Genomic DNA, 14348 nt, shown 5'->3' with positions numbered 1-14348 from the left:
TACTGCTCTTTGGTCAGGTTGTTGTCTCTTTGACATATTCCCCATTTCCATTCTCAATTTTATTTTTATTGTACAACTTCAAGCGACCACAACGATATAATCAGTTCATAAATGCAGAGATCCAGTTTGCCCATTAAATGCGTAAATTATACATGTCAAAAGTCAGCTTATAGTTAAAGAGTGTTCTGGTAATGGAAATTATATGAATAAAGCGTACTCTATATATATATGTGGTGGGGTTAAACATATTTGTGAGCGCTCAACTCTGCTATTATCCTAGAACAGTGGTGTAACAGCACACAACATAAGAAATCAAAGTACTGAAGTACTGAACATCGGATGACCGCAAGTTCTTGTGATTTGTCTCAGAAAAAAAATCACATCTCTATACCTGAAAGTGAGCCGGTTAAGGTTCATAGATATATTTTTTCTGAGACAAGTTCGTGTGTGGATGATGAATAAATGACAGGGAATTCAACCTCACCGTAATAACTATTATATTGTAGTGATACAAATCAGTATACTCTGGTTTGTTGTTATTTATTATATTAATATTTCATGGTATATAACAGTTACGTGTATATATAATTTTTATCCATTTGTATATCATTCCATTGTACTATTCTTATAATAGTGCAGTGCAAGTGCATGGTGGACACTCTTCTGTAATAATTCGATTTTTCTAATAGATTGGATTTTAGTAGGCATTCATATTTTCCCGCAAAACGTTTTTGAGATATTCTTCCGCATGCGTTAACACAAATTTTGTGTATTCTTGATTTGTTATTGATATATATATTTCTCACGACAAAACATTTTCATATCATTTATCTTTGTTCTTAAAAATTATTTTCATGAATATTTATTGATGAAATTGATATATAACAAGCGTTAAGGAATGTTATTTTGCGTTCGGTTATTAGTCAAAAACGAAAGTCACGCGGGTAGAAATGTCTGTGGCAACACATCGGAATGCCCTCACGGTAAAAATCAGTTGCAAATGACTACACTCAATTGATCCGTACGAAGCACGTGCGTGGCTAACTGGCGAATCTTCACCCAGTCACATTGAATTCTTATTGATTCAATTTTCAATGAATTTCAAAAAATATTACGCTAAATAGCATTATATACCACAGCGCTTGGTTACAGGATTTGGATATTGTTTGTTTGTTTTTTGTTTTGTTTTGTTTTTTTTAGGGGGTATTTTCTTGTATGTACTGAATATTCAATTTTCTATTTGTATACCAAATACATAACACTTCTATGCTTTTCTTGTATTGCTTTGTGTGAATTGATCAATTATGAATAGCTATTATCAATTTCAATTTTCCTATTAATTTTGGTCAATTCATGGGTGGAATCATGATTTCTTTTGTTTTTTTGTTTTTTCAAGCACTGGGTGAATTTGTGGATTTTGTACCATGATTGAATGCATTTTATCCTTACCATGATTGAATGCATTTTATCCTTACCTTTTCAGAACACCATCAATATGGTCAAAGTGCATCAAGTTGCAATAGGCATATAAATAACAATGGTTTAGCGATATTATCATAACGTTTATTTCTGATCAAAGTATTGGAATTTTTGTCAGAAAAGGTAAATTGTTTTGAAAGAGTTGAATATTACAACAAATCTTCCTTTTCAAAAATGCGTCAACACTTGTTTGTTGACAACAGTGTGAAGGTTTTTCTAACGTTCTGGTTCTGATCTCTAAGGTAACCGATATATTTGAACCATGCGGAAATATAATCCAAGACACTTTTCAAGAACCTCCTTAACAATATCGAAGTCTTGCGGTGAAAAAATTTCATCAGTCTTAATTGTTTTATTATGAATTATATCAAAAGGCTTATAAAAGATCATAAGACTCCTAACACCTGTGTTTTTTAGTATTTCCTACATTTAATCCACTTGAACTCTGCTCATTTTTGCAGCACTAAGTGTTACCGAGGATACTATGGTAGCTCATGAAGATGCACAGGTGCTACACTGATATCAATCTTACCTTAATTGTATATTTTACTTGTGTTGACTTCAGGTAGATATCTGAAGTGCCATGGGGTGCAAACTATTTTGACATTTAGATGATAATAAATCGTATACAAGTAGCCATTTGTCATTCCGAAGTGGGCTGTATTACGGTGTAATATCATCTATACAAATTGGTATATGTTTTTCGTTTTGATAACGCGCGAATTCCATTAGCCTTGGCTCATCGAAAAACAACCTATTCGTTCACGTGAATGGTACTTATGTGACAATTAATGACAAATTTCCGATAATATTTTCGTTCATGTGTGTTATCCGACCCTTTTGTCCAAACTTGAAATATCTATTCTTGATATTCAAATTAAGCAAACTAAGCCGATTTCATTCTGTTTAAATTTCACTCTTCAACAAAGCAGATATTATGTTACGAGATGTGATACAGAAAAGATAAATTGTTACAGATTAAAATCATTGTAAGTTAAGTGTTCTTAAATCGTTCATGTAAATAAAACTAAATTCCACAACTCAATACACGAAAAGTGCAAGAATCTTTCTGAAAGGTTACGCGAAGGTAAATTCATACACTAAATATATATAAGAAATCACTAAAAACGTTCCCTTCCTGTCACATGTTGTTTTAATACCAGCTACTGAAGTGTTGAAAAGTAATACTTTGTATTTTCAATTGTTATTAAACCACATTTTACCGTGCTTGGGAAGAAAGGGAAAAATAGGAAGAAATCAAGAGAAATAACTTTAACACAGAAAGTCCAGACTTGTATTTGTTCAGAAATTTGATCTGTCAAATGTAAAATATTATCATAGTGTTCGGTGTATAATCTGTATATCTTTAATTGATCCCGACTATCCATATTTGCAAAACATTGACCTTATTATTGTATAAGCTGTTGTGTTATATATCATGTTTCCCGAAATTTTAGTTTAAAGTTTCAATGTCCGTACAGTATACGGAGAGGTGGGGGTATGTAAACTTGTGTCGTTGCTTTTGTCTTATTTGTGTATTGACTTTCTATTTTTGATTTCCTGTTACTTTGTATTTATGTAATAAGAATTCGCGGATAACAAAGCTGTTTTTGTGAAGATTATGTATATTTTAGCGTCATAACCTGTCAAAAGATAGCAACATGTACGAACTATGTAAATATCATGATTCTACTCTTGCGTAATGACATCATAATCCTATATCAAAACTTTCGTCACTTTGTGAAGTGGCATCACTGAAAATTTAGAGCCAGACAGATATAAATGTTGCATTTAACAATATTTCTTTCAATGTTGTGTGTGCCTTTTCGCCTGCCATGACTGTGGTGTTTATAAATCGAATGTTGAATGAGCATGTTTCGTTTTACTCACATTTCGTCAAAAGTACAAAGTGTTGTTTTCTGACTTTTACTAGTATGATTTTTAAAGTTATTTATTCTTTCAATTCTTGTCATCTTCTTATGTTCATTGAAATAAAATACAATAAAACCACACAACTGCACATTTTAACAAAATATTCTCGTTCAATAAAGTTGTTTACAAAATTTCAGTGAATGTAGTTGATTATGTCTTCTTAAAGCGACAAATAATTTAACCTCATTATAATCCTACCCGCTCCACGGGAATCCACACGGACCATTATCTCCTAACAATATAGGGCTGGACACAAAACTTTAAATATTGTTATGTAATAGATTTTTCAATGGAACTAAAGCAAACTCGCTATTATTGGCAGACCAATTATAACTACTGAAAGTCGAAAAACAGTTCATTTTAGGAACATTCCCATAACAATATAAAGAAAGGATTAAAAGATTTTCGCTGGGTCTCTATTTTGTTTGTGAAAAGACAGCCCAGCGGGTATGCGAGTCTGAATAAACTCTACAATTTTGGCTGAGTTTAAAGTTTTTTGTACGTCTCTCTAGGGGTCATTTTGAGATTGATAGTTAGTAACACTATCAAAAAACTATCTCAAGAAAGTTTTATCAGGTTTAATTGTATTTAATTTTGATGAAAATATCTCTTTATAACGAAGTTGTCACTTTTTATATTAATTCAAATTAATTCGTTATGCTTTATAGACTTACCACATGGAGTGCATATAGATATCATGTCACTTTTTGGAAATGAAATAAAGAGAATGTATTGATAATTTCTGATAGATGCAACAGGTGATATAAAAAAAGTCTAATATAAACCGAGTCAAGGGGAAATAACTGCCACTATAGAGACCGAATTAATTATTGGAGTTTTAATTAATAATATATTTATTTCTTTTACAGCAAAATGTTTTGGTTGATCCTTTTGATTATGTGTTTCTTTACTATTATGCTATAATTGTTCGATTTATTTTATAAGATCGACTAAACTCCAATTTCCGATCTAAATTAAATCAATAGTGAGCGAGGTATAAGCTTCATGATTGTCACCCATCATGCCAATAGTCCTTCCATATTACGACCGATCGGATCCAATGACCCGTGATGGGTGAGTGCCCTTGCGACAACTCCTTGAGATGCTCATACGCGGCCTGCTCCGGCCCTATCAAACAAACCCTCGTTTTCCAGTGATAGTCCAAATTTCTCACACTTCCTTCCGGTCGACCTTCCTTGCAAAGACTACCTATTGTACTGGTTGTTAATTTTTTTTTATTAACATTTAAAAAAGTTCGTCTAAAGTTCGTTAGTTCCTGGTATAAAAAGGTAGACAACTACAGTTAAAATATACCTGTCAATTCTTTATCTATGATAGCTAAATTTGTCGGAATTTCTATATATATTGAGTTAGCAATGGACAATGAGATATTGTCTCGGTAATATTTTTCTACGGGCTCATCCGTCTTTGTGACAATGATCATTGAATGGTTTGATTTATAGTTTATAAATTGAGAAATAATGGATAATACGGCACCTCCTACAATTTAATCATTTTTAATACCGTTTTGTTCCAATGTTTAACAAGTGTGAGAAGTAAAATGTCTCTGCATGACACATGGGGTATTGTTCATTGATATACCATTTTACCCATTTTTAAAAGTAGACATCAACGTATTATTATAATGTTAGTTTCGAATAATTGTTCAATGAGTAGTTATGTTGACAGAATGTCTAAAAAAATTAGAGGGGAGGTTTTTCAAAAATATGTCTATTTAGTTTTTGTGATGGATGTATTCAAAAATGTAAATTGATACATAAAAGGTAATATTGGAATTGAGCTCAAATCCTTAACTTTAACGGAAATTTGTTCGCAATGTCAATATTATACTCGGCTTCTCAAGATTTTTCAATACCTCAAGGATCTGTTTAAAAGTTTAAACACATACAAAATAAAAAGAGATATAATATATGTTTTAAAAGTACTTGTATTTTAAATTGTATAATAATTCTAAGTCAACATTTTCTTGATAAAAGTGTCAGCTAATTAAAGTAAATTTTCTATCGATTAAAACAGCTTTCATTGTATTGAAAGACTTTTAAAATGAAACAAAATTTTATGCATTATTCCGTTTTAGTCATCTTAAATACACACACTCTCAGAGATGATGACATCTTATAATGGTGTTTTGAGTATGCCATTCTTAAATTGGCTTTATGATAACTGTTTGACGACTTCTCCTAGGCACACTGATATATATTATACATCTTTTAGTGCAAAAACAGTTAGGACTACCTCCTTAAACGAAATAAGAGAATGTGGTGATTTTTTGTTTTAGTCATCAGGGTTACATTATTGGCTTTTTTGGTGTAAATTTTGGCTCTTAATTGTTTAATGTGAGCATACTGCTTCAGATATAGGTCACCGAACGGCCTACTACAATGAGTAAGACCAAAAACACATTTTTTTCTAGCATTTTTGACCGGAATTAAAATAGATTATACACGATCAACAATAAAGGTGTGTGAATTGAAGGTATGAATGGATATATATTATTTTTAACCCTTATAGCTTGCTGTGCGGTATGGGTTTTGCTCATTGTTGAATGCCGTACAATGATCTATATAGTTGCCAACTTCTATGTCAGTTGGTCTCTTGTAGAGTGTTGTCTCATTGGCAATCATATCACATCTTCTTATTTCTAGAATAATTAGGATACCGTTTATTTATATCTATGTCAATAAAGGTCAGGTAAGAACAGTCGAACAAAGAAGTGAATCGGACATCATTTAGATTCAAATGACCTCCAAAAGGTGTCAAACCAGGTGCGTCGACAGGATATAAGGCATATATTATTGTACCTACAAATCCAATACTATCAACGGTTTTATATTGGTAGTGCAGAGTACCATTGAAATTAACCAATGAGCTAGGAATAAACATAAGAATATGTGGTACGATTGCCAATGAAACAACTATCCACCAAAGTTCAAATGAAGTGGATGTAAGAAATTATAGGCAACCGTAAGGCCTTCAACAATGAGAAAAACCCATACCGTATAGTCGGCTATACAAGGCCCCGACATGAAAAATATGAAAGAATTCAATTGAGAAAACAGCCTAATTTATAACAAAACAATTTACAACAAAATCAAATATGACAGACATGAACAAACGACAACAACTCAACTACAGGCGCCTGACTTAGGACAGACACATATAGAATGCGACGGGGTTTTAGTGACTCATATACCAAATTAAATTTTCTCGAAGTCAGCACGGATGAACAATTATGGACCTATCTTCAGAGGTGTTATTTCACTTAATTGTTAGTTGATCGTTTTGTGTATGTATTGGTTGTCTCCCAGCAAACTGCAGTTGAACATCAATGGAAAGATTCGGGTGGTTGTAGAGAATATTTTCTTTGTACCTTCTATTGTATCAAATCTTTTTAACAGAACTCGAGTACCAATTGCATACAACAAAACTAGTATACGTATACATGACACCAGTCTTTGGAAGGACCAGCAGTGGGTATACTGGAGAACAAAAGTGTGGAAAGCCACAGACACAAAGCTTTTGAGAGAATAAAAAACGAAAAAGAAAGACCTGAACAGAACCGACAAAACCGTCCATGGTCAACATTAAGAGTGAGACAAATAACATGGGACATACAGAATGCTACTCATAAAGGTATCTGTTTGCAGGAATGTGTTGCATTTGTCGTATTGAGGAATGGTGTATGCTTATCTTTGTGTTTATATTGTATAAATTCCTTTGCAGTTTGAATTTTGTTAAATCACAATATGATTGGTTTTTCGCCAAATCTATTAGGAATATTATACTCAAAATTTATCATTAAATCGGAGGAGAATAATTGTATACCTGATTATCCTATTATTTAGGATAAGTTCAATTTGAAAATGTGGGTAAATCATAACCAAGAAGGTATCGTGGTAGAAGTTATATACACTTAAAAAATACTATTTGCAATGTATTTGTAATAAATGCAATACAAATTATTTTTCTTAGAAAATGCCACCCAAGGGAAGCTATAACGGCATTTGATAAAAAAGGGGTCATTTATGTACATTGAACGTCTTAATAGTTTTATCCCAAATACTTATGTGCTTATGATAATCACCTGCTATTACGGGCTTAGGTTGCGGGTCATAAAGGGAAAAAAACACCCAAAAAAATCAGCAGAATATACTGAAAATTCAATCGATTTTTTTGGCATTTGACTAATTAAATGTACAATATTTCAAAACATCAAGAGAACCAGAATATAACACTTGTATTCTTGGCCCTTGTTAGCATGAATTTGAAATGAATAAGTTAGAAATAATCGAACTTTACAAACCATACCAAACATTATTGAAAAAAGTTGTAAATGTTACCATGAATTTGGAAGAAAAACCAAAATATTTTTTTTCAATTCAAATATAAGATCAAGAACAATTATGAATCTTAGACAACTCATATAAACATAAATAATATAATATAAACATTTATAAATTATTTTATTTTCTTCATACGTCAAATTATTGCACAAAATTGAGGTATATTAACCGTCATATACATCTTTAGCGTTCATTATATTATTTACACGGTGCCGTATTAGCACTAATGTTTTTAAAGTAAACACACTAATGAGATTCAATCGGAAATATCGTAAATATCACATTAACAATCTTCAATAACATTATTAACAAAACAGTCATACACATGTATGTTCAAATAAAAATGCACTATATCATTTGATATCGGTTGATCAAGAGAACTGAAGCAGCGGCTGTTGATGCATGGCAAGACTACAAAAACTGTTCATAGGCAAATGTTCACTAGATTGAGACACGTTGGTGTTCTGACATACGTACCATTCGTTTAATTGCGACAAACTAGATTGCGGAAGTGTGGGCGTTGGATGAACCGGAAGTGCTGGACTAGTAGCAGAAGACATAGGTTGCTGGTCGTGGTGTTGACTTTCGGAATCACTGCTGCAAGGTGATGATGATAATGGCTGCATAGACTTTAGGGAATTTGGACTATGGGTAGAGTCACTGTTTTCACTATTTTCATCGTTAGTAGAGAATTCGTTGTCGGGAATAGGTGAAATATTACCGTGAATCTTCATGTGTTTTCTTAGTGAGCTAGGATGGGTGTATGTCTTCTCACAACCTCGAACGCGACAGCAGTATGGTTTATCGCTAGTGTGAACATGCGAGTGCTTCTTTCTATCCGAACTATTAGCAAATCTTCTGTCACATCCTGGAAACTCGCATGGAAATGGTTTCTCGCCTGAAAAAATAAATTAGGAGCAAATGAAGATTTCATTTTACTTTTGGAAACAAAGTCCTTATATGCATGCGTCCATTTTAGCTATATTGTTTATATGGTTATCAGATGTACACTCAGGTGTTAAGTAGATTTTACATTCTTAACACGATATGAAATATTAACATGGCAAATGACGGAATACCCGGGTACAAGTTTAAACATTTGTAAAAAGCTGTCACTAAAATTGGATGAAAAACTAGTACCGTCTGTGGTTAAGATTCATTTATTTTTATTTTTTGTACAGCAACAATATATTGCACTAGTGCAAGTAAAGCTTCAACTCAGTGACGTAGTCGGTGACAAAAATGTGTTTTGAACAGTTTTTCAAGCTTTGCTATTCAAAAGTTGTTATTACATTAGTGAATATTATTCTTCGCAGAAAATATGTTACACTCGCAAGCTAGTGCGAAATATAAATATACTCATTACAGTATTCACAAATCTTCATCCTATAACCCGATATTATTATTATCAAAACTATTTCATTTTTTTATTTTATAAAGTTTTAGAGTCGCTGTCACATTGACGTATAACCAATATTTTTTTGTTTATTCCCAACTAGTCGACGAAATCTTTTTGACTTGTTCTCTGATAAGAATGTGCTTTACCAGATTATTTACATAAGATTTTCTTTGAAGACTGTTCGTGTGTCCTGTAGACGGTAATAAATGTCCAACAAAACTATTTCCCATATAAATTACTGAGGGAACTAAGCATCTTAACAGAGTTTTAAAAACTAAATGACTTTTGCAACTTGTTGATACAGTTAAGAATTTCTGTTTTGCTAATTATGATATTTAGTTCCTGGTATCGGTGACTTTTATTACAGGAAAAATGTATAAATTGTTGAACCAGCGTGAGAAAAAAATTAATGATTTTTTCACTATTTTTCCAGCTAAAAAACTTTCTAAAAATTCATAACAAAGAGACGGTCAAATATTAAAATTTATATTATCCTTAATAATGTCTTAATTTAAATCATCCGTTTAACACCTATGAAAAATAAAATGTTAAATGTAAAAAATGCAGTTAGTTATGTTCATTTTTCTTTAGCCCGGTTTATTTAATTGTAAATATATTTTTCCAGTTTAAAAAATATATTTTGAAATTTTCCAATTGTGAATTGCAAAATTATAAATAAAAAAAAAAATAGATATTCCATTAAATAAAAATATATAAAAAATCAAATGAAACCTACCTGTATGTGTTCTCTTGTGGATTTTTAAGTTTTCAGATCTGGCGAAGACTTTGCCACAGCCTGGAAATGGACATGGAAATGGCTTTTCACCAGTATGGACTCGGATGTGGTTTACCAACTTGTACTTTGCCTTAAATGGTTTTCCTTCTCTAGCACATTCATGCCAGTAACAAGCATGGTCACTCTGCTCTGGACCTCCAACATGGTCAACAGTTATATGCGTTACAATCTCGTGCATGGTGTTGAACACCTTGTTGCATGGCTTCTTGGGCTCCTGTTGATCACTTTCGATCCATAAACATGTGTGTTCCTGTTTAATCTGGGGTCTCATATAACGAAAGAAAGCACCGGGACTGTGAGACGCAATGTTCATTGGATTCATAGCGTTCATATGCCCCATACCAAAGTGTTGCGAATGTCCAAATGGCTCAGGTCTCGCTAGCTGATTAAATTGATCGGCTCTAGAATAAATGTCTGATGCAAATCTCATCTGGTCATTGTAATGTCCTGAATAATGTGATGGCTCATGATAGCTAGGAAACAAAACTCGATTTGTGCTGTCTGGATATGCGAAGCCGCCGCTGGACGGATATATTGCAGAATGTGTTGTACTGGTATCAGGAAAACTTAAGTCTGGACGACGGAACAGCAAGTCTCTTGATGTGTAATTACTGGCAACATGATGTGACATTGGTACACCATATCCATTCGGTGGTGAGCTGTACGGTGAATTGGCTTGGCTGTGGATACTGCTTTCGATCACTGGATCTGACGGACTCAGCTTTAAGGCGCCGGGTGGTAGGTGTGGATTGTGCGAGGTATCCACGTACGGGCTGATCATTTCGTTGCTTCCTCGGTTAATCATACGGAGATTAAAATCCTTTCGATTTCACAAATCGCAGTGGAGGTTATATTGTTGACTAATAAAGTCCTCAAAAGTTTATGTTTCGCTTCTTCTCACACTGTTGATTGCAGAAAAGCAGCTGCGCTGTGAATCTCTCCGAGAAGTTTTCGAGATAAAAACTCAGTCGGATCCCAATAGCAGGCCTGGAATTCTTAATTGTAAAAAAATAACAGTTAAATGTAAGATACTCCTATGATCGTTTTCAAACTTAGTCATATGATGATGGTTTCATGTGGATAACAGTGGTATTTATTGATCCTTATTCAGATTAAGTTGTGAAAAAGGCGGGGCTTAATTATTGAGTTATTTGATTGGACAAAAAGTAAATACGCTATGTTTAATCAAACTCCTCCCACTTTTTGACACTTTATTGCTGATTATTATTAACATCTGTTTTTCATCACGTCAAAATTCATGAAAAAAATTAACAACAAAAAATAATGAATTTATGCAAAAACTTCATTTCAATTTCAGCCTTATACTATTTTCTGATATTTTTTTTCTAATAATTCTAAATTTTGCATTTTTTATAATAAAATTTATCGTAAATGTTTTTTTTATTATTACATTTAAAATTAATTTTATGCCTAATGTGTTTTTTAAAACATTATTTGTAACTAAGGTAAAAAAATATATACCGCTGTTGTCTGTATAGTTGCAACCACCATCGTTCATATCTGTTGTTATCGTGTGATAATTATGTATATTGCGTTGTTAGCTCTGGTTGTTACGCATGCATATGATTTTTGTGTCTTTTAAAAAAGTGTCTCTTGATAAAGTATTATTTTATCTTATGATTGGTAATTTTTCTTTATTTATTTTCCTCATTATTTTATTTAATTTACAATATTTTGTAAAAGATCTTTATAAATGTGTTTGGATATAATTTAAAATTATTCATATTTTTTTCTTTGCGATACATATGAAATTCACTCTCTGGTGCTACAAATTAAATGAATACATCCTCAAAATCACTAATTAAGTAAAAACTGGTTGCAATAGACTCATTTTTCCTTAGAATAAGACATTTCCTATATATAGACATATTAACACTAGAGTCTTCTTCCAAGCAATATGCTTCTATAATGAATTGATGTATGTATGTCGTGACGCAGTCGTAAACAGACAAAACATTACAAAGTTGAAAGGACAAAAACACAAAACTGTTTAGTTTGCAATATATAAGAGAAAATTCTTGAAATTTTTTTTTATACGATACATTTATTTCACAGTTTAGGACTTAGTTTAGGATATTTTTCTTCAGATGCATCAGATTTTAATCATACAAAGAACTTTTATTTTAACACCATGAACCCAGTCAACTTTCAGTTTCCTTATAAAACAAATATTTTATCATATAGTTTGATAATAAATTGGACTAAAAGAGTGTTAAATATATTACAGATCATGAAAAACACATTTTTTTTTTAAATTGTTTGTTTATCAAAGATAAAATTTATATCTCAAAATTAAATTGGACATTTTGTCCAAAGACCCCCTAAATATGATTCAGTTACAAGTAAAAAAAAATCCTTAGGGTGCATGATGAGCTTAATTGCAAAGAGACATTATCAAGGAGTCTGCATGAAATACTAAGAAGAGTTTGCATCAAAGACATCAATGAATTAATTTGTATCAGAGACATATAATATTATATGTCTCTGTTTGTATATAATAGACTATACATCGCTTTACTTTCGATAGAATGTAGTTTTGGTTTAAATAATTATTCTTTTCATTTTTGCCCAAATCTTTATTTCAAAGTGTCAGTTGTGACCGATCTTAAATCATGCATATGTAGGTTACATGTTAAATAAAACCAACATACATATAATTTTGATACAAATTTAACATGCATATAAGGATGTGTGAAAATGCCATTTTTAAAACTGACTGATTTTTTTTTTGTAAAATGGAATTAGTGTGTAATAAATTCAGGTGAAATTGGCCCTACCACTAATAATAAGTACATGTAAAATTTTCATATTTACTCTCTATATTTCAATTTTAGAGACTGATCCAAAATACTTGTGCAATAGTTTTCAACTTTGGTCAATTCCAGCTGGTTTTGAAAACAACATTATTGTAATATGTGTTCATCATAGGCATTTGCTAAACTTTTCATTAGTTGATTTATTTTCCTTAACTGGCTAATGGCAATAAAAGTTCAATCTATAAAGGAGAAAAACATATCCATTCATCTGGTTATATGGTAGCTTTCATTAAAATATTGACACATTTTTAAAAAATGCTTATATTTTGGTCTGGGAAAACAAGATTTATCTACTAGTTGAAATTGGCTTGTACTTGCTGTCAGTAACTGCCCGTAGTCTTAGGTCGGTTCGTGGTGGTTTTTTTTTCTTTTTGTAAGTGTATTTTGTATGATTCGTGTCGATGTGAAGAATCATGATTTTTTAACTATTGTTATGTTGTGCTATTACACCACTGTCCCAGGTTAAGGGAGGGTTGAGGGCTCACGAAATGTTTATCTGGTATGGAGGATTATTGTCTCCTTGGCGATCATACCTCCTTATTTTTATATTGTATATATATTAATATGATTTTCTCTTCGCACTTGCTTAACATTTCGCCATGCCTTTTACAGCTTTCTATAGGTTTTGTCCATTTATGGAAGACTGTTTAAATTAATGTCCTCTTTATAGTTGTTTACATCGTCGTCCTTTTGTTTCTTGAGGATAGGTGTCTCGCTGGCAATCATACGGAATTTCCTTATTTCTTTATCGTTTGGTTTAACACAGTTTTTGTTGTTTTGTTGTTTTGTTTTGTGTTTTTATTTTGTTTTCTTGAACAGTGTACATAATTTCGGATCGTTTAATGATGTTTTCACGTAGAATTTGCTTGTTTCTTGCAAAATTTATTAAGAAATTGCATTAGTCATGCACATGATTTAAAGAAGTTCATATTTTTCATATTTGTTAAAGAACTGAAAAGTTTGTATTCCTTTTATTACATTCCCATGTCAAATATTGTAACATAAAGATATACAGGAAGTGATTTTAGGGTGTGAGTCTGTGCTTCGTAAAACTATACCCCTAATCAGTGTCATTCCAACTACACAACATGTTCGTGTGCCAAAACTCTATCCTGTCTAAATATTATTTTGATCATAATCAGATTTTCATGACAATAATCATCAACAAATATTAACTTTGCATTAAACCTAACTGTTGTTTTATCAATTCGAGTGTTAAGAGAAAGATTAATAACTGCGATAATCCACGAAAATCTTGTCTTTATCCTTCTTACCATTCCCACTTCGTTAATGTTTTACTGTGTCATAACGGTTTAAGCACATCTTGCTGTCATTTTTTCGCGTGAAAAGTAAAAGCGGATTAAACAAGGATTGTCGGACCGTTATGAACTGATATCTTTCACATTGAATACCGATCAGCTCGTTAGTGTATCTGTCAGATCTGTGATCAAATCTTATCTGTCAAGTTACATAGATTAGTGTTATAAAAACAACCAATATTAATGACCAATCATAGAAATAAACAAACAATCTATTCATGA

The 14348-nt window shown here is 32.0% G+C and overlaps 1 protein-coding gene across 1 annotated transcript; it reads right to left on the bottom strand.

The window, feature by feature from the left end:
• Positions 1–7876: 7876 nt before the first annotated feature.
• Positions 7877–11010, bottom strand: LOC127738230 (zinc finger protein ZIC 4-like). Its single transcript, XM_052249405.1, has 2 exons — positions 9911–11010; positions 7877–8673 (listed from the first exon to the last, which is right to left on the bottom strand). Exons 1-2 carry the CDS (start codon positions 10773–10775, stop codon positions 8147–8149), a joined length of 1392 nt encoding a protein of 463 aa, XP_052105365.1. The 5' UTR covers positions 10776–11010; the 3' UTR covers positions 7877–8146.
• Positions 11011–14348: the final 3338 nt, after the last annotated feature.

Source organism: Mytilus californianus, unplaced genomic scaffold (genome assembly GCF_021869535.1).
Source record: "Mytilus californianus isolate M0D057914Y unplaced genomic scaffold, xbMytCali1.0.p SCAF_4, whole genome shotgun sequence".
Taxonomy (NCBI): Eukaryota; Metazoa; Mollusca; class Bivalvia; order Mytilida; family Mytilidae; genus Mytilus; species Mytilus californianus.
Note: the sequence above shows the minus strand (reverse complement) of the source record. Positions and strands in the feature narration are given on the sequence as shown.

Coding starts and splice junctions, on each gene's coding strand:
- LOC127738230 (XM_052249405.1), bottom strand. CDS start 10,775: ATGATTAACCGAGGAAGCAACGAAATGATCAGCCCGTACGTGGATACC. Junction 8,674..9,910: donor CCACAAGAGAACACATACAG/GTAGGTTTCATT, acceptor TTATTTTTTCAG/GCGAGAAACCATTTCCATGC.